This window comes from Mauremys reevesii, linkage group 9, assembly GCF_016161935.1.
Source record: "Mauremys reevesii isolate NIE-2019 linkage group 9, ASM1616193v1, whole genome shotgun sequence".
Classification (NCBI taxonomy): domain Eukaryota; kingdom Metazoa; phylum Chordata; order Testudines; family Geoemydidae; genus Mauremys; species Mauremys reevesii.
In genome coordinates, this window is record NC_052631.1 from 65,872,956 (window position 1) to 65,898,901 (window position 25,946).

General features: G+C 46.4%; 1 protein-coding gene across 5 annotated transcripts in view; it reads left to right on the forward strand.

The window, feature by feature from the left end:
* The window catches only part of LOC120371746 (fibrous sheath-interacting protein 2-like), a 73,809-nt gene that overhangs the window by 45,942 nt on the left and 1,921 nt on the right, over positions 1 to 25,946 (forward strand). For 4 of the 5 annotated variants that reach the window (XM_039487914.1, XM_039487915.1, XM_039487916.1 and 1 more), the window contains 7 exons: positions 3,394 to 3,600; positions 11,508 to 11,635; positions 12,876 to 15,902; positions 17,045 to 17,344; positions 18,018 to 18,109; positions 21,515 to 21,546; positions 23,898 to 23,956. In XM_039487914.1, coding sequence (XP_039343848.1) covers positions 3,394 to 3,600; positions 11,508 to 11,635; positions 12,876 to 15,902; positions 17,045 to 17,344; positions 18,018 to 18,109; positions 21,515 to 21,546; positions 23,898 to 23,956 — 3,845 coding nt within the window. Of the gene's footprint in view, positions 1 to 3,393; positions 3,601 to 11,507; positions 11,636 to 11,738; positions 11,776 to 12,875; positions 15,903 to 17,044; positions 17,345 to 18,017; positions 18,110 to 21,514; positions 21,547 to 23,897; positions 23,957 to 25,946 lie in introns of those variants that run through there. The other variant, XM_039487918.1, reaches the window with a different exon arrangement.

Consider the following 25,946-nt stretch of genomic DNA (forward strand, 5'->3'; position numbering starts at 1 on the left):
GCCCTCCAGCTAAGTCACATGTTGTCTAACTCATGAAGGAAGCCCTGCTGTTCTGCCCTTGTTGGTGTCTGCAGCCCCATCTCTGGGCTCAATTCTCAGCCCCTTCTGGGCTAGCTTTAAAGTCTGTTCTTGCCCCGTTATAGAGCAGTGCCCACAGAGCTTTCTCCCTTGAGACTCTTTGCCTTTAAATTCTAGCCCTATGCTTGGGCTTCTGAATGGAACTTGTCCTCTTCTCAGGGCTTTGGCCACCATGCCAGTGGGGGGACTGCAGGCCTGCCCACTACTCTGGGGCCCAACCCAGACTGTAGCAGGGTGGACCCCTGCTCTTGGTCTGAAGGGGTTTAAAGGTGGCTTGGCAGGGCTTGAGAGCTGCTGCTCTCAAAGCTGGGCTGATTGGGGAAGTAGCTGCAGCTAGGCCACACCCCAATCAGGCCACAGCTGGCCCCTATAAAAGGCTGTGAGCCAGGAGCCCAGTCAGTCTCTCTCTGTTTCTAGAGGGAGATGGGCCTGGCTGCACGGAGCTAGACAGGGTACCTGAGTGAAGCAGGGCTGGGGAAAGGCTGAGGAGCTGGGGAAGCTCCAGCCTAGAAAACCCCAGGCTGCGGCCTAGCACAGGGCAAAGGGTACTGGAGGTTGCAGGGGGCAACCTAGGGGTAGGCAAAGGCAGCAGGTCCAAACCCCCTTTGCCGATGATGAGTGCTGGATACTGCAGTCTGCCACAGCGAACGGGGGCTAGATAGAGATGGGGCAGTAGCCACTACTGAGGTGAAGTGGGGATAGTGGGGTGGGGGTTCCCCTGGGAGGGGGAAATCTAGTTAAAGGGGCACTGGGGTCCTGGGAGGGACACGGGAGCCAGTGGCTGTAAGGTGGATCACCGGCCCGCAGAGGGTGCTCCCAGGCTGGAAAGAGCTAATTCCCCAGAGTCACCAGCAGGAGCGTCGTAGGGGTGAGTCTGACCCCTTACACAGACCCTACAAATAGCAACCATGTGCTGCTCCCTTTAATAGTTGCTGCTACTATTCCCTGGGCCACTTCCCATGTAGCCCCTTGCTGTTCCCCTTTATCTCAGGGGTTCTCTGTTCCCTGCTTGAGCAGGGTCTCTCCCAGGCTGCTTTATCCATGGAGTTTTACAGCCTTCCAGTCCTTCCTCACCTTTCTGGTCCCAGCCAGCAACTGCGCTGCTCAGGCCCCAAAGCTCCTTTTAACTGAGCCTGCAGTGCTCTGATTGGCTGCTTCCCTGCAGCCTGTCAAGACAGACCTGAAGGACCTGCCTTCATTAGTCTTTTCCTGGGGTGGGGTGTGGTAGGACCATGAGGCCTCTAGCCTCAAAGGTGGGGCCTCAAAGGGCCTGGTACATCCCATCACAGGCCTAAAAAAAATGTTTTTTGTTTTAGTGAGAAGAAGTAAAAAAATGTCCCTTTTGGGTCAACCCAAAATAAATTTCATTCAAATTTTTCAATTTGGTCACCAAATCAGAATCACTTACTTACTCAGCTCTATACCTACATCACCCCCAAAAGGGAGAAAATATTATTAACTCTCATTTTATAAACTGTGCAATTAAGTTTGAGAAAAGGTAGGTGACTTGCTCAGGCTCTCACAGGAATTTTCTAGCAAAGCCAGAACCAAGCTCTTTTATGAGATGTATGCAAATCTCATCCATTAGTGCAACTCAGAAACCATGCATCATATCCACATGCCTGGCTCTGCTGTCTATAGAAATTGGAATTCTTATTTGTACCCAGCATTACAAAGTGTTTTGAGATCTACAGATAAAGCAATACTAGTATGCAAATACAGAACATCATCATTGGTCACATGTTTCAGACTGTGTAATTCAACATGGAGAAGTTCAGTACCATGGCTGGAAGCACAACTCTAGTGGCTGAGAAAGATCAGAATCCATTTCTGATGCTAGGGTCTGACACTTCTTTAATGGGCTATTTCATTAGCACTTTGCACCAAAGTTTGCTGCAAAGGTAGGATTAGCTTCCTAAGCACGAATGGAACATGTAACTGCATTGTGTACATATCTTGCTAGGTGTGCAGTGAAAGAGGAGGGATGTTGTGTGCTTTAATTATCCTGTTTGTAAAACGGGGCTACTCTAGCTAGTTATATCCACCATCAGTTTCGAGATCCACAGATGGAAAACACTCTGTAAATGCCTGCATGATTATGCAAGCGTATGACAATTTTTATTCAAAATACTATTTCTCAGTGCTCCATTAGCTCTGTGTATATGCGCTCAAAAAAGGGGCATATTTCACCCTGAGTGCATATATATGCAGCACAGAGGTTTTAATGTTGTCTATCAAATTGTTCCAAATTGGTGGAATTTGTTTGTTTTATTGATTTTCTGTTTTTAAGTACCTAGGAAATTCCGTATCAAAAACTAAAATAAAAGAATGTTAAGTAGCAAAATGAAGCACCCCTTACTTTATACCCATGTGTCATGGGGTGCAGCCCTCATCACCAGACTGGCACCTCCTCCTGGTCATACTGAGGATTAGCTACAGACCGATGCCCACATCCGTGGTCTGCACACCAGCCCTCTATCTCTGCTCCCATCTCCGGGGGTCCTCTCTTAGCTCCCAGAACTGCAGCAGCCTCTTCTCGATTCAGCCCTCTGGCTAGGTTGTCATCTGTTTTTCCCCTTTCCAGGGGTAGGCATCCCTGTCCAGCCACTTCCCAGAGGCAAGTGTGAGGGACCCTGACCTGCTCTGGGCCCCAACCCAGGGACTCTGTAAATAGCAGCCTCCTGCTGTTCCTCTGTAACCTCGGTCAATGCTGCTCTATTCCCCTGGGCCACTTCCCCATGGCCCCAGCATCTTCTTCGCCCTTATTTCAGGGCCTCAGCTGCTCAGTCCCAAGAGCCAGCCACTGCTCTGTGCAAGATGCGTACAGTTCTCTGTGCCCCCCAGGGACACAGTCCTCACTCCCTAGGCTCCCAGCAGCAACTGCGCTACTCTGCTCTGCAGCTCCCTTTTTATATGGGCTTGCTGGGCCCCAAATGGCTGTCCTCACAGCCCCTCTCCTATTGGCCGCTTCCCACACAGCCTCCCCAAGGCTCTATTAACCCCTTCTCTGCCAGTGTGGGGCAGACACCCCATCACACTATGTTTTTGTGTACATCCATTGTATATCCATGTTTCTGCCATTTATGTTGATTTTATACACACGGATGGGTTAATTTAACTATCTATACCAATTATACCTATAAAATCATAGAAACATTATTAACTTTTCCTTCTTGCCTAATAGTAAAATGAATACATTCCTTTCTGGAAAAATATTTGACGGTCAAACAGTGAAATGAAATAGCAAATTTCCCTTTAGTAAATGCTCCAGGCCAGCTAAGCAAAGCAATGATAATACTTTGTTCTCTGTCTCAGGCCAGTCCACTTTGCAAGAAAGCAGCAGCAACAATGACCAACTTTACTTATCTGCATCTGGCGAATTCCCCCCACAAGCATCTAGCAGCTACACTGGCAAAGTTTACAACAGTGAGAGCAGCAGACCTGACAACAGCAGCAATGTTGGTGGCTTTTCCATCTCTGCCTCTGGGGAGTGCTATGAAGAAGCAGGCAGTAGCAGCACAGGTAGCCCCCCCTCCCCTTTCCTTTCTCTGGTAAACAGCCCTCCATTATGGAAGAATGCTAGTCCCCACTATAGTTATGGCTAAAACAAGCTTTCAGTTAGAAGCCCAATTTTGATACCCACTTCCACACATTTAATTTTTACCAAACCTGCTTTAAATATAATGGGAGAAAGATATGCCAGGATAAAAATTTCCAGATAGTTTGAAGCACATAGGGCTAGATTCTTGGGAGATAAAGGTGTTTTAAAATGAGGTGGGGATCTTACTTCTTGGCCATTTTCTGAATGGGTTTGGTTTTTTGCAGGAGGGGATTGTTGGGCTTTTTTTCTTGGCATTGCATAACTCCAAATTCTTGGCCTTTAAATGTGAAATTTTTAAACCAGTTTAGTTAAACCATTGCAAATCCCTGTGTGGGCACTCTTATATCATTTTCATAGTGGCTAATTGCAATATAGCTTAGCTCAATTAAGAAATTGTTTAAGCTAAACCGAAATAAGTGACTATTAAACCAAAATAAGAGCATCCATTAACGAGGACTAAAATGGTTTAAAATCACAGCTTGGACTAAAGTGGTTTCAAATCAAAGCTTGGACTAATGGTTTCAAATCACACCTTAATAAATATACAAAATAACTGGCATAAACTGTGAAGTTCTGTGGTATGGGATAAACCTTTTTACTGCCACTTTTATTAAGGATATTCTGTATATCTTACTCGTTGTTCTGGGTTTGGACAGTGCCTAGCACACCAGGATCCTGGCCCATGATGAGCAATAGGAATCATAAATAAATAATAATAAATAATAAAGGCGCCTCCATTTGTGAGTTACACATTCATCCCACACTCCTGGCAATAAACTCTAGCTTCTCAGACCATCACGTTTTCTATATATAGAATTTAGAAATGTTCAGTTCTTCTTTGAGTGTGTCTGTGTGGATCCCACTCTAGGTGCCTATACACCTAGATCAGAATATTTTGAATAGCAGTGTCCATTAGGCCATGCCTGCACCATGCATGTCCTCCCATCCCAGGGCACAAAGGGCAGGGCAGCCGCAACCGTCTTTCAGTTCTTTCTTACCAGCCAGGGCAACGAGACAAAATTAGCAGTGTTTTCTCACTAGCCCTTAGGGGAACCACCACGGGACCCAGGTCTCACTTATGCCCTTCCACCAATTCCCCTGATTCCAAGAGTGATGTGTAAAATCAGACAGATCTCCAATACTAAAGCTCAGTCCACTAGAACAAAAGCTGCATCCTCTGCTTGCTTCAGGAACATCAATATATCCAATATATGCAGTGCAGCTACATGGAGTAATTCTCTTGCTTTCTTTAAACATGATGTCCTTAACCTGGCAGCAAGATCAGATGCCAAATTTAGTAGGGCAGTGTTAAAATAATTGATTAGTTAGTGTCAGTCAGGACTCCTCAATCCCAGCTTCCAGAAAGGACACTGCTTATCAGTTGCCTAGAGTGGGATCCACATGGACTCATACTTGAGATGAAAGAAAAGTTACCTATCAGTAACTGGTTCTTCCATGTAGGTCCCACAAGCTGCCCTCCATCCCTGCTTTTTTGGAGTTCTCCTTATCTGGGATTCTGAACTAGGAACGGAACTGAGGGACAGTTCTCTGCTGTTTATGCCCTTGAAAGGATTGGGGGGATATAAGGACATACCTAGGCAGGTGCAGCCTGAACAGACACTGCTATTCAGAGATGCTAATCTGACATGCTTGGGACACTTGCACATCTAGAGTGGGATCCACATGGATGACAGCATCTTGAAGCACCACAACCACTGTAAGGTAAGTAACCATTCTTTCTTCTTCGAGTGCTTGTTCACGTCAGTTCCACCGCCTGCACAATCGTCAGGCAGTTTTCCCTTAGCAGCACCCGTCGGTTAGGCCATGGAGCCCCCTGACGTGGTGCCTTTATGGTGCTCAATATATGACCCTGCCGACCCGATCCCCGTTCAGTTCCGAATTACCGCCCATGACAGGTCATTGGAACAGCGTTCGCTTGCCTCACAAGTGCTTCCCTTAGCTTGTTCATTAAGCTTAGTATATGTTTCAGTTCTTAGTTTAGCACAGTTTAGAGTTATACTTTTGGTTAGGGACCAGGGTTTCACCCTATCCGTTTCCTTCCCTCGGCTCCGGGGCATGCCTCGGGGCCAAGGGTTTAAACTGTGTGAGACCTGCAGTAAGCCCATGCCAATGGGTGACCCCCACGACGTGTGCCTGAAGCGTCTGGGGAAAGAGCATCAAACAGACAGGTACAAAATCTGCAGGTCCTTTCAACCCAGGATGAAAAGGAGCGGGACTTCTGTCTGAAACAGCTTTTGATGGAGACCACTCTCCATCTTCAACCCACCTCGTAACACGGGGTCCCGGTGCCGAGCGAATCGGTGTGTAGCGCTCCGGCCTCAGTGCATGATATGGCACCGAGAAAAGAGTCCAGAGAACCTCAGCACCACTCCCTGGCACCGCAGACTACCCAGTACCATTTCCACTTGCCGATACTGCACAAGCAGAAGAAAACGGACAGAGGCCACTCACCGAGGCCGAAGGTTGTCTCAACCTCCGCGTGCATCAGCAGTTTGTCCCAAGAAGGAGCATTCAGTCCCCAAGGGTCAAGAGTTGGCTTCGGTTCCCTGAGGGGAACCACTGAGTCTGGCGCCCAGTGACTCCCCAGACAGGCAGTGCCAGGTGGAGGAATTGGAGCTCCCCTCCACCCCGGACCCTTTTGAAGCTGCCAGGGAGTTGATAGAACTGACGGCACCACACCCCTTGGTGGTCAGGGACAAGCCCCCTGTACCTCCATGCCCGGTGCTGTCTAGAGGAAAGCCAGCTATGATGCGGCGTCGTTCTTCTCCTGCATAGTGCCATTCTCCTCGGCACCGCTCCCACGCACCATTGTCCTGGCACTGGCCAGGTAATCCAGATCTCCAGCACTGCTGGAATGGCACCAATCTCTGGCACCACTGGAACGGCACCAACCTCCGGCACCGCTGGAACTGTGCTGATCGCCAGCACCGTTAGAGAGGCTATGATCACTGGCACCGGTGGAGCGGCACCGATCCCCAGTGCGGGAGCATTGGCACCGATCCCCTGCGCAATACCAGTTGGCACTGCAGTGGTCATCCAGATCCACATCAGGGTCATTGGACTCAGATGAAGAATCATTCTACTCCTGCCACAGTGGGCACCGTTCCCACAGACATAGGAGCAAGGCACCTGTAGCTTGGCCTACTGTGGGCAGCCTCAGCCGCAATGGCTCTTATGGACCCCTTGGGCTTATCATCAGGCCCAGGGTTCATTCTCAAGGGGCTCTCATTTGGTCATCTCCAAAACCAGAGCACCCAACCACCTAGGGATCGTCCAGCCCCTAAGGGATCGGAGACAGCTACATCCCATGACCAGGCGGTCCAGGTCATCACAGAGGTTGCCACAGCGACAATACCGATGGCAGACCAGGCTACCATCGTCACAATGAGGGTCAGCCCATGGGGCCCAGATATCGAACAGGACGAGGCCAGAGAGCTTGAGAGACCCCGTGCCATCCCGAGCCTCATCATCCTCATCCCCTGCGAAGGCAGTGGCAGGGGCCTTGGCTTCTGGACCTCCACCGATAGACCATTGGGCACAACAGGACCTCCTGTGCAGGATCACCCGCAACATGAGGTTGCAGGCAGAAGAGGTTATCGAACCTGAGGACCTTATGGTCGATAGCCTAACGCCGGAAGGCCCATCCAGAGTCACTCTGCCGCTGATTAAAACTATACAGAGCAATGTGAAAACACTCTGGCAGACCCACTGCAAGGGATGTTGAATGCAAGTACTTTGTCCCGTCCAAGGGATATGAGTATTTGTTTTCTCATCCGCAGCCATGTTCCCTGGTGGTCGCCGTGGTTAATGAGAAAGAAAAACAGGAGCTGACTCCGAAGTCAAAGGAGTCAAAATGGTTAGACCTATTCAGTAGGAAGGTCTATTCAACTGTGGGCCTGCAGCTAAGGATATAACTTCAACTCGTGGGCCCTGATGTTGAAGTATAAGGAGCTTATACCATCGGACTCCAGAGCCGAATTTATGGCTATCATTGAAGAAGGGAAGTTGGTGGTGAGGACCTCCCCTTAAGCTCTCCTGGATACAGTGGACTGTGCTGATCACACACTTTCATCTGGTCTAGCCATGAGATGGGATGCATGACTGCAGGCATCTGGTCTACCTCCAGAAGTGCAGCAAACCCTGCAGGACCTTCCGTTTGAGGGCGCAGGGTTATTCTTAGGCCAGACTGATTCTAAGCTGCACAGTTTAAAAGATTCTTGGGCAATGATGAAGTTGCTGGGGATGCATAACCCAGGACTCCAGCAAAAACAATTCAAGCCCCAGCCCCAACAGCAACGGTACTACCCTGCTCTCCCTAGACAAGACTTTTACAGATGAAGACCTAGAAATTCTAGGTGCAAACCACCCCACTCCCAGTCAGGGCAAGGCCAGGACCCGACCAAGCCATCGTTGGGCTCAAAGCAGGCCTTTGGAAGGGGCGCCCGAGGACGGCGTACCCACCATGACACCAGATCCTCCCCCCTTACTTTTTGAATCGCCTATTCCACTTCTGCCCTGCATGGTCCCAGGTAACATCGGACCACTGGGTTCTTTGCACGGTAGAGGTGGGATATTCTCTCCAGTTCTGCTTCTTCCCTCCCTCCCATCCACTCACCTTCCCCATCCCTCTTCAGGGACCCTCCTCACGAGCAACTTCTTATCCAGGAGGTGCAATTGGTCCTAGATATAGGGGCAGTGAAGGAGGTTTCTCAGGAGCAAAGGGTCAAGGGATTCTACTCCCGTTATTTCCTCATCCCCAAGGCAAAGTGGGTGGTGGTGGGGTCTCAGACCCATTTTAGACATGCATGGACTCAACAGGTTCATGGTAATGTTGAAATTCCGCATGGTCTCCCTGAGCACAATTATCCCTTCCCTGGGTCCGGCCAACTGGTATGCCGCCCTCGACATGAAAGACATATACTTCCACATAGCCAGTTGACCTCAGCACAGACCATTTCTGCGGTTTGTGATCAGCCACAAACATTACCAGTTCATGGTCCTCCCGTTCAGCGTATCAACTACGCCCCAGGTATTCACCAAGTGCATATCGCTGGTAGCAGCCTTCCTCCGCAGGAGGCAGGTACAGGCATACCCTGACCTAGACAACTGGCTGCTGCGGGGCCATTCCAGGGAGCAGGTAGAGTCTCACGTCCAACTAGTCAAATCCACGTTTCAGAGACTAGGACTTCTCCTCAACGTGAACAAGTCAACCCTATCACCAACCCAGAGAATAGAGTTCATTGGGGCGGTACTGGACTCGGTACAAGAGAAAGCTTACCTACCAGAGACACGATTTCAAGCCATAGCAGGTGTCATTCAGAGCCTCATGCAGTACCTCACCACTATGACTCGGGGTTGCCTGGCCCTCCCTGGCCACATGGCAGCCTACATGTACGTGGTCAGGCATGCCAGACTCAGACTCAGGCCACTCCAACCATGGCTTTTTTCTGCATATCGTCCGTGGCGCAACAGGCTGGACTCAGTACTTACATTGCCACAACAAGTACTTCAATCCCTCCAGTGATGGCTCCACCTTGGTACAGTGTGCAAGACAGTTCCTTTCAACAGCTCACAGCCCACCTTGACCCTAGTAATGGACGCGTCATCGTTGGGTTGGGGGGCACACCTGGGGGACCGCCAAACACAGGGGTTATGGTTGCAAGATGAGCTCTCTCTTCACATCAATATCAGGGAGCTCAGAGCGGTACAATTGGCTTGCCAAGCATTCCTGTCCATATTGCAAGGTCAGTGCATGGCAGTGATGACAGACAACACTACCGCTGTGTTTTACATCAACAAGCAGGAGGGAGCATGTTCCTCTCCCCTATGTCAAGAAGCCCTTCAACTTTGGGAGTTCTGCATAGCATACTCCATTCACCTGGAGGCATCCTATCTCCCAGGAATGCAGAACGAACTAGCGCACCAACTCAGCAGATCATTCCGCAATCATGAGTCCATCTGATCAGATGTCATTCACTCCATCTTCCAAAGGTGGGGATTTCCCAGGTCGACCTGTTTGCCACCAGGAACAACAGGAAATGCCCAATGTTCTGCTCCTTTCAGAACCACAGCCCAGGCTTCCTCTTGGACACATTCCTACTACCCTGGGGAGGCCACCTCATGTATGCCTTCCCACCAGCTCCTCTCATGCACAGGGTACTGCTCAAGATCCACAGAAACAAGGCAAAGGTAATCCTCCTTGCTCCTGCATGGCCCTGTCAAGATTGGTACACCACGCTTTTGGAGCTGTCAGTGGATGACCTGATAGCTCTACCACTCTGCCCCAACCTAATCACATAGGACCATGGCCACCTTCACCACCCAGACCGTCAGTCCCTCCATCTCACCGCCTGTAAGCTTCATGGTTAAATCTGATGGAGCTCCTGTGCTTGAGTCCTGTCAGGAACATCCTTCTCGGCAACAGGAAACCATCCACCAGGGCCATTTATTTAGCCAAGTGGAAAAGGTTCACATGCTGGTGTGAGGATCATCATACACCTCCCTTACAGGCACCAGTTCCACTCATCTTAGGGTACCTCCTACACCTGAAACAACAAGGCCTTGCACTGTCGTCTATTAAAGTACACCTCACGGCCATCTTGCCCTTCCACCTGAGAGCATCCAGCCATTCTGTATTCACCAATCCCATGGTGGAGCATTTCTGGAAGGGGCTGGAAAGGTTATACCCACATGTTTGTCAGCCGGTACCTGCATGGGACCTTAATCTGATATTATCCAGGCTCATGGGGCCCTCTTTTGAGCCATTGGCAACTTGCTCTTTGCTCTATTTGTCCTGGAAGGTGGCCTTCCTAGTCACTATTACATCAGTTAGGAGGGTGTCTGAGTTGAAGATACTAACTTCTGATCCACCTTACGCAGTCTTCCACAAGGACAAGGTGCAACGCAGGCCTCACCCAGCTTTTCTTCCCAAGATGGTGTCTCATTTTCATACCACCCAAGATATCTTCCTGTCCATTTTTTATCCCAAGCCTCACATCACTGCCCGGGAACAACGGCTTCATTCACTGGACGTCCAGAGGATGTTGGCATTCTACATTGAGCATACTAAGCCGTTCAGAAAAATCGAACCAACTATTTGTGACAGTTGCAGATCAGATGAAAGGATGCCCGATCTCTTCTCAGCGTATTTCGTCTTGGATCGCAGACTGTATCTGCACATGCTATGAGATGGCCAAGGTCCTGGCTTCGCCTATTACAGCTCACTCCACAAGAGCTCAAGCCTCTTCAGTGGTATTTCTGGCCCAAGTCCCGGTACAGGAGATCTGCAGAGCAGCTACTTGGACATTGGTGCATACATTCACCTCTCACTATGCTATCACCCATCATGCCAGAGATGATGCAGCCTTCGGCAGAGCAGTGCTCCAATCAGTGGTTCCTTGACACCTCCTCCTCCTCCCGAGTTGAGCTTGGGAGTCACCTGATTGGAATTGACGTGAACAAGCACTCAAAGAAGAAAAACAGTTACTCACCTTCTCGTAACTGCTGTTCTTCGAGATGTGTTGTTCATGTCCATTCCAATACCCACCCTCCTTCTCTTTTGTCAGAGTAGTCGGCAAGAAGGAACTGAAGAGGGGTCAGGTTGGCAGGGTCATATATTGAGAGCCATAAAGGCGCCACTGCAGGGGGCTCCACGGCCAACCCAACAGGAGCTGCTAAGGGAAAACATTCTGACAATCATGTATGCGGCGTGCGCACACCTGATTGGAATGGACGTGAACAACACATCTCAAAGAACAACAGTTATGAGAAGGTGAGTAACTGTTTTTTATTCATTTTTTCCCCCCAGGTGCTATTCTTTCTAATCGACCTTCACTTAATGGAAAGTCTTTTCCACAAACGTTCCTCTCTTCACTGGTCTCTCAGCAGAGCTTTGATGAGATGGCTAATAATGTCACAAACAGAGCACTTTTCCAGGTATGAAGTCATTGAACACACACCCCTCAAATATAAAACTAAAAGTAACAGTTTGTTGGATGTGTGTAGTTGTGTTTCATGTATGAAATGTATTGTTACGTAGGAGTCACCAGATGACTACACTGCATTCCAGAATAGAGGTGGGTCATTTCTTTCTTTGGACTGTTTCTCATAGTTTGAGACATCAGCTGGTGGAGCCAATAAAGGTCTGTCTTTCTTTTTGGTCTCAGAACTAACAAACAACCATTCTTTCACAAACTGAGATGGGACAAAAATGGGGTGAAACAAAACGCATTCTCAAGACTGCTGAAGAGTCCTCAATGACTTGAAAGGGAACTTGAATGGTGGGGGAAATAATTGCTGAGTAGACCTGGGCTAGCAATTCACAATGAACAGATTTAAAATTTGTATTAAAGCTAATGTTTAAATTATATAATACACAGGTTGAGAAAAGAGTGTCTGTACATCTGGGAATAGTGCTTAGATTATCCACAAATAAAATGTTTGTTAAAAAATGTATGATACCTATACTACATAATCTGCAATAACCCAAATTTAGATGAATAAATTTAATGATACAGTTTAGATATTAGAATCAGAATACTTGGGTACATAACTCATGAAAAGTTATACAGAGTGTTGGTTGTAGAAAGCAAATATAAGAATGAATGTAGATTATCCCTCAGTAATTGAGCATTTAGGATGGGTTGTCCCTTAGTAGATATAATCCATCAGTGAAGTATTTCAGTTACTTTCCGATATCTACTCGGTGAACGTAACTTTTTTCTCTGTGAACAAACTGATTTTTTGGATATATTCAGTATTTGAAATTATTTTGTGCATATAAATTTCTGCCAATAAATGGCTCAGTTTTTCTAAACTTTGCACTCTCCCCAGGATTCCTTTCAGTATCAAATATTTGCAATTCAAAAGTCAAGCTTTGTGACTTCTCACCAGTATATAATAGAGAATACCAACACCTGTTCCGCATGGTATTGTTTCTGTTCTCTGATTGGATGACCTGTCCTTTCAACACAACTTCCTCTTGAACCATATTTCATTTTGAAATTAAATTAATCTCTGCCACAGGGCCAAAATTCTCTTTCTGCCCTGGCAATACATTGCTTACATGAAAGTTCATAAAAAGCATACAATAAGTAATTTATACCTTATGAACAAAACAAAAAAATTGAATGAATAAGCACATGAAATTGCCCATTATTGTTTGCTTCTGTTACAGAACACCATAACTGAAGAACTGAACAATACAATAGAGAATATCCTGACACGGGTCGTGGCTGAAGTAACAAGTATCTTATACCCAGCAGTAACTGAGTATGAAGAGAGAATTAGAGATACAGTATATACAATATCTGAAGAGTCAGCATTCTCTTCAGACAACTCTAGTAGCTGTAGCACATGTAATGAAGAGCTCTTTGATGTGTTTGCAAGTCTTCCATCCTCCAGTACCAGAAAGATCATCTTTACAGATACAAGCATAAAAGCTACCAGCTCACCAAGTGATCTCAAGATAGTGACAGGAGGGAAGCCAACTCCATTGCAATCTCAAAAATCATCTTTCACATCTCTATCAAAGAGCACACAGAGGTCTCTGGAAAGTGAATTTTGGAAAGAAAGTGTTCACAAGGGGAAAACAGCAACACCACCTCACTATCATACTGAAAGTATTTCGAGATTGCGCCGGGAAGTTGCGGGCATGGGAGCTATGTCTAAGTTTCCCACGAAGACTTTCAACACAGAGAAGTTTCCTTTTAGCCAAACTTATTTTAAACATGAATCAGCAACAAAAGATAGCAAGCCAAAAAAAGGTCTGATTGGTGAGGATATTTTTTCAGACTTAAATCAAGATCTTCCTAAAGGAGGTATTTTTAAAAAAGTGTTTGACAAGCAAACAGTAACAGACGCAAATGACAACGACAACTTGAAAATGCTACAAGTGGCTGAGAATGTGGTCAAGGAAGTTTTTAGGAGAGTAAAAGATCTAAGTGATTCTGTCAGCATTTTAAAGAAAGCTCCCATTGAGCTTAGTGAAAGATTGTTCTGTAGTAGTTTTAAAAGAACTGAATTTCCTGAAACTTTTCATAAAGAGTTCCAGAAAGAAATTGGATTAGTTGCTAAAGAGATTGTAGCGACTGTTTTTGATAACTTTCACAAGTGTTTGGTGTCTAGCATCACTATGGCATCAGACCAAGAACCTGTAATAAGAAGGAAAGACCAGGTCCCTGGCAGAAGAACTAGCAGAGTTTCTAAATCAGAAAAAAAGAAGATCATGCAAGCAGAATTGCCTGCTTATGACCCAACATTTTCTTCGTTTACTATTGATAAAATAGCCAAAGAGGCCGTGGAAAGTGTTGTATTCACACTAGAGTCATTTGTAGCCTTTCAGTTTAAACATGACTTTAAATGTAAATTTTCTGAAATAGTGAAACTCCCCGTTGAAAATATTTCTAGTGCACAACAGACACCATTCTTAAGGTCTCTCTCAACCCAGATAGCAAATGAAATAGAGGGATCATCTAAAGCATTTGAAGGTGAAATGCCAGGAACTACAAGTAAAAGAACACTGCCAACCTTAGAAAAATTCCAGAGTTCATCAGATGTATCAAGGGTAAGCAGTATGATTACAAAGGAAAGCATAGAAAGTGCTATTGTCCAAGTGCAAGGTCTCCATTCAGAATTGAACATTTATGCTACAATTGCTGTTAATAATGTTCTTGAAATCTTCAAGCGGAAGCTAGAAAAAGAAATTAGCCAAAGGCAAACAATCCCATTGTATGATGACTCCGAAGAAAACATTATGGCAGGTGAGATAATTGGTACTGTATTAGATCGATGTGCTCAGCCTCAAACTGAAATTACTTTGGAATTGAAATCTGGGACTCTTGATATGGAAAAGTCTGGACGAACATTTGGAAATAATAAAATTCATGGCCAAGGTGTTGCAATGTCAGAAGGAATAAAACTGCCTGCTAGAAAATTAAGAGAAATGGACCCAAGGGAAAACTTTCCACCTATCAATGTTCCTGGAATGGTGATTTATTCTGAGGAAGAAACAGAAATGGAAGAGGAAATTCCATCTCGTCTCTGTCCAACAATCCACAAATTCTCAGACCGGGATGCTCACACCTCATCAGAGGTGACCAAAAAGTCTATGTACTACATGTCAGCTCCCACAACAAGACCTTCTAGACCATCGCTGGGAACAATAACTAAACAAAGAGCAATTAGCTCCAGGATGACTCTACCCCCTATTGGTAAGCAGTTTCCAAGAAAACCCTTCTCTCCACTGGGCGTGATGAAATCTCCCAGAGATGAAACAAGGCATAGGCAGGTGTATGAAGAGCACTGCCAGTTCATGTCAACACATGAAACCAAGTATCAGCTACCACAATCACAAGATTGTGCATTACCTGCAATAGTAGTAGAAGAAATAATAAGTAAATTGGTGTCTACAATCTTAAACTCCGTTTGTAGCACAAGCCTGGAACACACAAGATGTTTATCAAAAACCGAAGTGAATGAGATTACGGACACACTTAAACAGTCAGTAAAAAAAAGAATGTCCAAAAATAAAATCAGTCTTGTAGGAGCTGCAGATGAAGACCAACATTTAAATCCAGGGTATGAAGATATTGTTAATCAAGTGGTTCAAAGCATTTACAATAGTGTCTTGCAAGAAACTGGATCTCAGCCAGCCCTTTATCACGATGTCACAAATTGCAGAACAATTTTTCCTGAACGAACAGCTAGTCTAATAATAAATGAAATCTCCAGTGGCCAGCTAATACATTCTTTTAATGAAGAGTCACCAACTGATAACTGCAGTGCTACAGAGGTTGACAGTACTGCTGACAAAGATCTTTCATCAGTCTCCATTCAAATAAATATTGAGGCAGGAAGTTCTAGACAGTCAATGACCGATGCAAATGGGCATCCAGCAGAAACACTGCTACAAGAAGAAGAGCTACCAATTGAAATAATTGCTCATATTAGAGACAAACCGTTAGACATAGATCCAGACCTTATTTCAGACCATTTAGCAGTTATTTCCATAAAAACAGAGCCTATTGAGAAACTGAATGAAACATACATAAGTCATTCTGGACTAGAGCTACCAGAACTAAGAAAAGCATCGATATCTAAATCAAGTATGCTAAGTACAGGTACTGAAAGTGATATAGAGAAAAGGAGAGAAAGACGGTCCTCTGTGAATGCTTTAGGACGACTAGATATCAAACCAAAGGATGTAAGTAAAAAGAATGCAAATTGGTAAAAAATTGTTTATCATACTGTCACTATGATCCTGATCCAGGAAAGCATTTAAGCACATGCTTAAACTCTAAGCATGAGTCCCACTGAAGTCAATTAGATTACTCACATGCTTAAGCAGGTTATGGGATCGGCACCTAGGGCCTCAATTCAGCAAAACACTTAAGTATATGCATAACATTAAGCATATGCTCCTGTCCTATTGAAGTCAATGGGATTTAAGTATATGCTTAAAATTAAGCATATGTTTAAGTGCTTTGCTGAATCAAGGCCAAGTAGTCTGTTTTGGGTATTGTACTTGATAGTTTATGTTGCCTTCATATTTTATTCTCATCTCTTTTCATTCAGAAAGTTTAAATACAATAGAGTGGGCAAAGTATATACTAAGAATATAATGTTGATTTCTTATCATGAGTGTATTCAAAAGTGTTTTTGGCATCTTGGTAGCAAGTCTAGTCCTGATAGTAAAAGAGGGGTAGTGTGTCTAGTGGTTAGTGAAGGGAATTTAGAGTCAAGACTCCTAGATTAATATTCCCCAAACTGCTCCTGATTCTTGTGTGACCCGGAATGAATCACTCGGGGCCAGATTCTGATAGTCTTACTCAGCCTGAGTAAGACTATGCTTCTGCAGTTGTCTTATTAACTTAAATTGAACTACCCTGGAGTAAGATGCTACCCGGCCTGAGTAAGGGTGGCCGTGTCTGGCACTGAGCCGCTCTCTGGCCTCCAACCACTTTACTTGTGGTAAATTAGTAGATACTATGAGTGAAATCCTGTCCCCATTGAAGGCAATGGCAAAACTCCCATAGATGTCAGTGTGGGCAAGATTTCATCCTGCCGGGGGTCTGCTATGTTTCCTCTCTTTTATGATAGCCTTTCCTGTGGTTATCACCTCATCCAACAGAGTGAACAGCCTTTTATTTAAAAAAAAAAAAAAATCAAATACAAAGTACTGGTTTTTCCTGCGTACTCAAATAGAGTAAAAACAATGTATCCATATGCAAGGCTAAAACAGTCTCCCTGTACCGCCTTGTTTTCTAATTAGCGCATAGTAGACAAATTGTACGAAAAACGACTCTGAAATACTGTTCTCTTCAAAAGTTCTCTCTTTAACAACAGGTTGTTTGCAGAAATTCATTTCAGAACCTGAAGAAACCTGATGTCACCAGGGTGGAACTTCTAAAAGATGTCAAGAGCAAGGAGGAACTTATTTTACGACTCGTCTCATATGATATTCAACATGATGAAGACGAGGATTTTGAACAAATTGTAAAAGTAGATTCCGCTTCGGTTTTTGAGAGCCAGGAATATGCAGCAGTGGAACAGGAAATCATGCCTGCTTATGAGAGTGCCCCTTTGGCTGATATGTGGAATAATGTAATTGCTGCCCAGGCCCCTGAGAAAGCGGATCAGTACAAGGTAAGTGGAGTATGTGAAACCTTTACTATTTCACCCGACTACACTGGGCCATGTCCTGCTCCCATAAAAATCAATGAGAAACCTCCCACTGAGTACAGGATCAGACCCCCAGGGATGAAAGTGCAGCTCACCCACACAGTTTGGCCATTTTCCATAGGGCTGAGCAAAAATAAGAGGCAAGTGTTGCAGAGATCAGAGCTATGTCCAGTCTTGTTTAAAATCCTCCTTCATGATCAGAAGAGGGAGAAAACAGAATTGAATTTGAAGTTGATACTGATCAACAAATATAGCTGGACATATGAACTGTACATCATATTACAAAATGGAAACATACAGGGCTTGTTTAAATGGTATGGACTTTTGCCTGACTTCTTGTCCCACATGGAATCTCACTCCCCTCTCTTATACCATTTATTCCTAACTTCATTATTTGTCTTTTGGATTATTTTTTAATCCAGGTGTTGCATAAATTATTTTCTAGCTTTTCATTAGAACTCCCCATGGGTCCACCTCCCCTTTATTGCCTTGAGATTCCTCTGTGAGGCAGTACTATTCAGGTGATCTTATCATGAAGGGAACAAAAAGAGGCCCTAGAGAGGCAAGGAATAGAAGCAGGTGAGATGAGTGAGCCAGAACTGGAATGCTGTGAGAAATAAATGTAATTGGTTTTCAGATTATGGAAGAAACAACATTAACTAACTTGGCAGGCCCTAAATTGGACATAGATGTGCTGTCTGCTGTAAGCAAGGGCATCCCATGTTTAAGGTAACTACTTCGATGCTAAAAACAAGGGAGGGATCTATACTTGAGGGTGGGGGTTTCTAGACGTCTCTGGGCAGGGCTGTCTCTAGATTTTATGGGGCTCTTTCTGAAGTAACACAGGGCTCCATCCAACTCTCTCCTCACCCCTGACCAGCAGGGCCGGCTTTAGGCCTATTCCACCAATTCCCCCGAATCGGGCCCCGCGCCTAAGAGGGCCCCGCGCCCAGTGAGAATCCCTTCTCTGGCTAGAGGCGCCTTTTTAATTTTTACTCACCTGGCAGCGCTTTGGGTCTTCGGTGGCACTTCGGTGGCAGGTTTTTCGTTCGCTCTGGGTCTTCGGCGGAACTTGGGCGGTGGGTCCTTCGCTTGCTCTGGGTCTTCAGCGGCGGGTCCCTCAGTGCCGCCAAGGACCTGGAGCGAGTGAAGGACCCATCGCTGAAGTGCTGCTGAAGACTCGGAGCACTGTCCAGTGAGTACAAGCCCCACATGTTTTTTTTTATGTGTTTTTTTGTTTTTTTTTTAGTCATCCCTGCCGGGGGCTCGTGGAAACTGTTCGAACTGGGCCCCGCACTTCCTAAGGCTGGCCCTGCTGACCAGCCCCGAAACCCTGACCAGTAGCCCCGGCTACTCTGCCGGACAATAGGACCAAACTCCATGGCAATGACTCCTAAGTTCCTTGGCAAAGTTAATTTATTCTGTCACCATGAAATATCCTTCATTTCTGTCGTCCCATCACCACACAAACATCCACAGTCACAGCTCACAGTTGGAAATACACACTGACAAAGTTTGTGGGTGATTATTTTTGAAACTGTTTCTTTTGCTATGCTCCCCAGGCATCCTAGCCGCACTTCCCAGGGCAGAATGGCTCAGGGCGGCCATAGCTAGAATGCACGGTGTGGGTGCACCTTGCATCCACCTCCAGCAGATGCTGCAGACTGCAGCATGGGCTGCTCTTGTGAGCTGCTGAACTTCCTCAACTGCTGCTGACTTTATGGGAAGGGAGGGGGTCAGCGCTTCTCAGGAGGTACACAGGATGCAGAAGGCTAGAGTACAGCAGTGTCAGACAATGCCCCTTTGCAGTCATGATAAGTTATCAGTGGCACTAGCTGGTTTCAGTATAGAACTCTATTTAACATTACAGGCCAGGTGCTGGGGTCTGGCTGAACCACACACAGCATTGGTAGGGAGGCATAAAATTTACCTTTGCACTCTGGCAGTCTAGGGGCTGCTAACTGCAGGACCAGTCTCTAGTACTACTCCAGCTTATACCAGATTCCAGTACCCATAAGCGCCCAAAACCTCAGCTAGAGATCAGTGTATAGGGGCAGTCTGGGCACATTGCCCTTCTTCTGGCCATGCCTCCTTTGCTATCAGCAAGGAGAATGAGGGCTGGCATAGGAGGCCATATAGCAGCCCAATGCCCTCTGGGGCTGGGGTGTTCCTCCTGAGCCTAGAAACATCAGCTGTACATTCAGAATTCTCTAGTGGTGTTGCACAAAGTGACTGAACCATGCTGGGCAACCCAGCCTGGTGTTTGAAACCCTGTCCTGCTGCTGGACCAGTGGAAGAAGCTCCCAGTGCTCTCTCCCCTGTATAGTGCTTCTGAGCAGTAGAGCATCCTAGATGTGTCCGAAAGGAGGAATGAAAAGGAAGCTCTGGGAGTGACCCTCTGAAACCTTCAGTTGCTTGTAACACTAATTTTATGAAGCAAATTTCTGCAAGCATATCCAGGCAGTGCCCTCCCTGTAGACAAAGGGTTGATCCTGCCCCCATTGACTTCAGTGGGAGAGTTGCCATTGGCTTGAGAGGGAGCAGATTGGGCCCTAAATACAGGGCAGAGCTGAAATTTAAAGAGAAAACCTGTGTTTTTAAGAGTGTGGGTTTTCTTCTTGTTCACCTGACTCATTCTGAGTTTGATGCAACTTTTACATGCTTCTTCCTTATCAGGCAGCTAATTCGTTGATGTGCCCAATCTTGCAGTCAGGTGTCCCTGAAGTCAGCACTAAGAGGTGCCATTTTGGAAAGCACCTAAGTGATTTAGGAGCATGTCTCATTGAAAGTCAATGTCTCTTGAATCAAAGTCCTGGTGAGTTTCAATGGGACTTTATTCCTTAGGGGTTTTTGAAAACTCCACCCAATGATACATAACTCTTATGCAGTGCATTTCAGCCACACATCTCCAGGTGCTTTACACAGATCATAGAATCATAGAATTCAAGATCAGAAGGGACCATTATGATCATCTAGTCTGACCTCCTGCCAGATGCAGACCACATAAGCCGATCCACCCACTCCTTAGCAAGTGACCCCTGCCCCATGCTTCGGAGGAAGGCGAAAAACCTCCAGGGCCATTGCCAATCTTCCCTGGAGGAAAATTCCTTCCCGACCCCAAATATGGCGGTCAGCTGAACCCCGAGCATGCGGGCAAGACTCTCCAGCCAAACCCTCTGGAAAAGGTTATATCATACCATTGACCCATTGTACTATTTACCAGTGTGGCACTTAATTGACCTATTGACTAAGCCCGTTATCCTATCATACCATCCCCTCCATAAACTTATCTAGCTTAATCTTAAAGTCATGGAGGTCCTTCGCCCCCACTGTTTCCCTCGGTAGGCTGTTCCAGTATTGCACTCCCCTGATGGTTAGAAACCTTCGTCTAATTTCAAGCCTGAATTTCCTGACTGACAGTTTATATCCGTTCGTCCTCGTGTCCACATTAGCACTGAGCTGAAATAATTCTTCTCCTTCCCTGGTATTTATCCCTCTGATATATTTAAAGAGTGTAATCATATCTCCTCTTATCCTTCTTTTGGTTAAGGAAAACAAACCGAGCTCCTCAAGTCTCCTTTCATACGAAAGGCCTTCCATTCCTCGGATCATTCTAGTGGCCCTTCTTTGTACCTGTTCTAGTTTGAATTCATCCTTCTTAAACATGGGAGACCAAAACTGCACACAATACTCCAAATGAGGTCTCACCAACGCCTTATATAACGGGACTAGCACCAGATAGAAGAACTGAAACACAGAGAGGTGAAGAGACTTCTCCACCCACTCACCCCCACCCTGGACACAGAGCAGGCCACTGGTAGAGCGGAGAACAGAACACAGGAGTCCTGGATCACCAGTGCATGATGCCTTTGAGTGGGAATACTCACTGGAGTCAGGCCTGAAGGATTGGGCAAAAAACATGCATAAAGTGCTGGGAATGTCTATTGCTTAATTGTTATGCACCGATGGAGATGCACTGAGCTCTGTACCAGATACAAAGTGCAGACAGACCCTGCGAGTGCTGACCCACCCAAATAAGATTTGAAGATTAAAATTGCTATAAAAGTGCTAGACCTTATTACTCTTTATCACTATTATTTATAGTCAAAATGACTTTCTTCTTTTGTTTTTCAGTGAGAGTGAAGTTCCTGAGACCCAGGAGAAAGGTGAATGTTTGATTTTTTTACTTATTTGAAGAGCAGCAAAGAGTCCTGTGGCACCTTATAGACTAACAGACATTTTGGAGCATGAGCTTTCGTGGGTGAATACCCACTTCGTCAGATGCAACATGCATTCGACGAAGTGGGTATTCACCCATGAAAGCTCATGCTCCAAAATGTCTGTGTCTATAAGGTGCCACAGGACTCTTTGCTGCTTTTACAGATCCAGACTAACACGGCTACCCCTCTGATACTTTACATATTTGAGAGTTTGAAGTTTTTTCTTTTTCTTAATCTGAATACTGATATTTTGTATGCAATAAAATGCTATTGCACACACAAAAACTACATTAAAAGAACATTATTAAGGTTGGAAAGTCAAGCACTCAAAACTTAGGCAATGTCAGAATTAAGGTTACCCGCGTGACTTTAATTCAGCCCCCTTGTGCGTATGCATGGTACAGGCTTCAGTTACAGGGTCACATACTGCTGTTTCCACAAGATCCTGTGGACAGACCCACTCTGGGGTTGTTCCTTAGTACCATTCTTTAAATATAGCTGTTTGTGTGGAGCTTTCAAGGTTTTAAAAAAAAGCAAACTGGAAAAACAGAAATTCTATCATGTGGCATCGTACTGACACCCACCTGGGTCATCAGCAGGGTTAGAACTTTTATGTCCACTGCTCAGACCTTTGCCACCTGAATTAACAGAGTAACTACTAGCTGTAATAGGTGGTTATACTCTGTGTGGACCAGCTTAGAGGAGGAGACACTTTGCTAGTGGTCTTCACAGATATTTGCTGACAACAGAGGAATGGTGAGACTCAGAAATCTTATGTGCCATTCCAGTCTCTGGAGGGGAGTGTGCTTTACAGGGCAGATTTGTCTATCACTTCTCCTCCAATCTATCTCTGTCCCAGTCCTGTCTCTTCCCTACCCCTGGCTCCTCATCTCTGTCCCATTCTCCTAATGGAGTAAGTCCCGTCTCTTCTCCTTAGACCTCTCATCCCTCATTGCCCAACCAGGCCCAGTCTCCCACTCTGGACCCAGTCCCAATCTTCCCACTGCTCCCAGACCCAGTCTCCTTGGCTAGCCATTCACCATTCATCTCCGGTTCCATGGCTCCAGACTGCTTTCACATCCAGTCTCTGTTCCTCATTCTTGGCTCCTTGTCTGATCAGTCTCTCTCCCCCTACCCCATTTCCAATCACCCCCACACCTGTGCTCCTCATCCCCACTAGCTCCCAGTCTCAGTCTCCCGTCCCAGGCTCCTCATCCAGTTTCAGTCTCCCACTCCCCATCTTCTTGTCCCAGTCTCTTTGCCCAGCCAGTCTCAGTTCTTCGCCGTCACCCTGGCTCTTCATCAGAACTGTCTCCCCTCCCCCCATCTCCTTCCTGCTCACTGGTTCCCAGTTCCAGTTCTCCTTGCCCAGCTAGTCTCAGTCTCATCCCAGCTCCTCAGCCGATCTCAGTCTCTCCACCTACCTACCAGCTCCCAGCCCCTCCCCCCCCCATTTCTTTCTCTGGCTCCCAGTTCCAGTCTCCTTGTCCAGCCAGTCCCAGATTCACTGACTACTCCCAGTTCTAGTTGTCCCCCGTGTCCGCCTGTCTCCTGTCTTCACTCCCCACTCCTCCCTGGGCTCCTTGTCCTACTTTACTGAGACAGAACCTGCCTGTGCTGTGATGCCCTTATTGCTGAGCTTAGGCAGTGTGAAGGAAGAAGCTGCCTGAATTGAATGCAGGGGGTACAAGTACTGGATGTGGGAAGGGGGGGGGGGAGTGAAATGACTGATACACTGTACCTGGGGTTGCTTGGAACATATTGGCTGTGTAGCCTGTGTTTGAGTAAGAACCGCTTTTCACTTCCTGCTTCTGGGGCATAGTTCTGGCTTCCTTGGAACACAGTGCTTGACAAGCATGGTGCACCAGTAAAGGTTGCTGTAATGGATACAGGCCTTGAAACAATTGCACTATTTCTATGATTAAAATCCACTAATGACTTGCAGAAATGGAGCATAAACTGTCACTGAGTGGGTCTTTATGGGTTTATCCTTCTCTGTTCCCTCATCTTATTCCATGTATTGTTACTGTTGCTTATTTATTATGGCAGTACCTACAGGCTAGGGCCGCTTTGTCCTAGGCAGTGTAAAAACATGCCCCGAAAGTAACAAGCCTCCTGAATGTAAGGAAAGCTCCTAAAGGTAAAAGACAGTGCCCACTATATTCACACACACATCAGGAGAGAAAAGAGGCAAGATACTGCTCTCCAGTAACGCTAGAAGAGTGATGCAATGTATAAGAACTTGAAGTGGAAACTAGAAATGGTTGAACAAACGATGTCTGTGTTCTGGTTGACAGATCCATATGTTAACATGCCCCACGCTCAGGATACTGAAGACACATTAAGGATGTCTGAGGTAAATCTGTTTTAAAATAGTTTTGCATGAGAGGCACTCCTTGTATACAGCTTTTGGCAATGAGCGTAGAGCAGGCAGACAGGGACCCAATCAGGAGTGGCAGGAGAGGCTGGAAAGCACAGCAGGAAAGGGCCAGAAGGAAGCACAGTGGGGACACTTGGAGAAAACAAGGGGGAAGCACAGAGAAGCTGGGGATATTCTGAGAAAGAGGGATGCAGTAGAGGGAACAGGGAATGGGTGGAGCTGAGGTTCCCACACAAAAGGTGAATGGATCCACGGTTTACTCAAAATATGGATATTTAAATGTTATATAAGGAGCTGAAATTCCATCTAGTGACTTCCCTCTTGTCATTCCTGGCATCACCAGGACCCTGGATGGAATTACAGCCCCTCCCCTCAGTGGTCCCACAGCTGCCTGTTAAACTCTCTGTACCTGCAGAGGAGCAGTTAAACCCTCAGAAAGGTGTACAATGAGCAGGCCATTTCCTCCCGTGTTAAACAGAACCTTTCCCAGACAGATTGATGCCGTCTTCCTCTCTCTTCTAGGAGGCATGTTTCTTTGCCATCTAAGCCTCAGCTTGTGCTGCTGTGACTGTGCTGGCCACCAAGCACTAGCAGTGCTGTCAGGTGCAGGGCCAGAGATGGGACTCCTGTCACACTGACATACTAGGTCAGTTGTACAAGGAGGCAGCTGGGTTACTTGTGCCTTTTTTAAAAATAACCCCCAAATAGCCAACCTCAGGGCGTAGTTCGTAGGACTCCAGGAACCCTAGCGACTGGAGTCTCACTGGGACTGGCCAGTTGGGGAGAAGGGATCGTAGGGTATGTCTAGAACAGAGGTTCTCAACCTTTCTCTTTCTGAGCTCCTCCCCCACAACATGCTATAAAAACTCCACGGCCCACTTGTGCCACAACATCTGTTTTTCTGCATATAAAAGCCAGGACCAGTGTTAGGGGGTAGCAATCAGGACAACTACCTGGGGCCCAGGCCACAGGGGGCCCCATGAAGCTAAGTTGCTCAGGCTTCAGCTTCAGCCTTGGGTGACGGGGCTCAAGGCTTCAGCCCCATACAGAGGTGGGGAAGGCTTCAGCTTTCTGCCCTGGGCCCCAGCAAGTCCAATGCCGGCCCTGCTTGGCGGACCCCCTGAAACCTGCTCGTGGACCCCCAGGAGGCCCTGGACCTGTGGGTGAAAACCATTGGTCTAGAATAACCTTGGGGTGTAATTGCGGCTTGAGCTGCCATACCCGAGCTAGCTTTGATCTAGCTAGCTTGGGTCCCAGAGCAGTGAAGCCACTATACAAACCCACTTGGAAGCCAGGGCAATTACTCCTGGGGCTAGCCCATGCAGAAGCCCAAGGTACCACAGCTGCTCCAGTATCCAAGCTAGCTAATTAAAGCTGGTGTGGATATGTGTACATGAGCTGTCATCACACCCCGTGATTACAGCGTAGACATACCCTTACAGGCTGTATGTGCAGCCTCCCAAACAAGTGTGATCAAAAATCGGGTCACCTTATTTTATGCATCTGCACAACAGCATCATCTTCTAACAGACACAGCTATTCAGAGTAGCCTATCCAAAGGGGTCAGAAGAGAGAAAGTAGGCGAGAAGGATTTGTGATGAACCAGCTATTAGTTCAGCAAGTTGTACGCTTGTAACATCTTTTCACTAAACCTTGGCTATCTGGGGTCACAGAGTGCTCCCCCTCTTCTCTATTGATAAGACAAACGTGGGCTGACTAAAAGGAAAGAGTCCCCTTATGCCGGTAATGCTCGTGGGATATGGCTCCACGGGCTAGTAATGGCCTCAGAAGCAGATACTGGAGTCTTTCTTTATACTGAAGGTGAGCTGCAAAGGACTTTCTAAAACACTGGGTTTATGCCCTTTTTTGCTGCTTTCTCTTGGATGCAGAATACTTGGAGGGGTTATTTAAAAACAAATAAACACCCCCCTCTTTTCTTTAACCGTTTAAAATATTAGGTATGTCA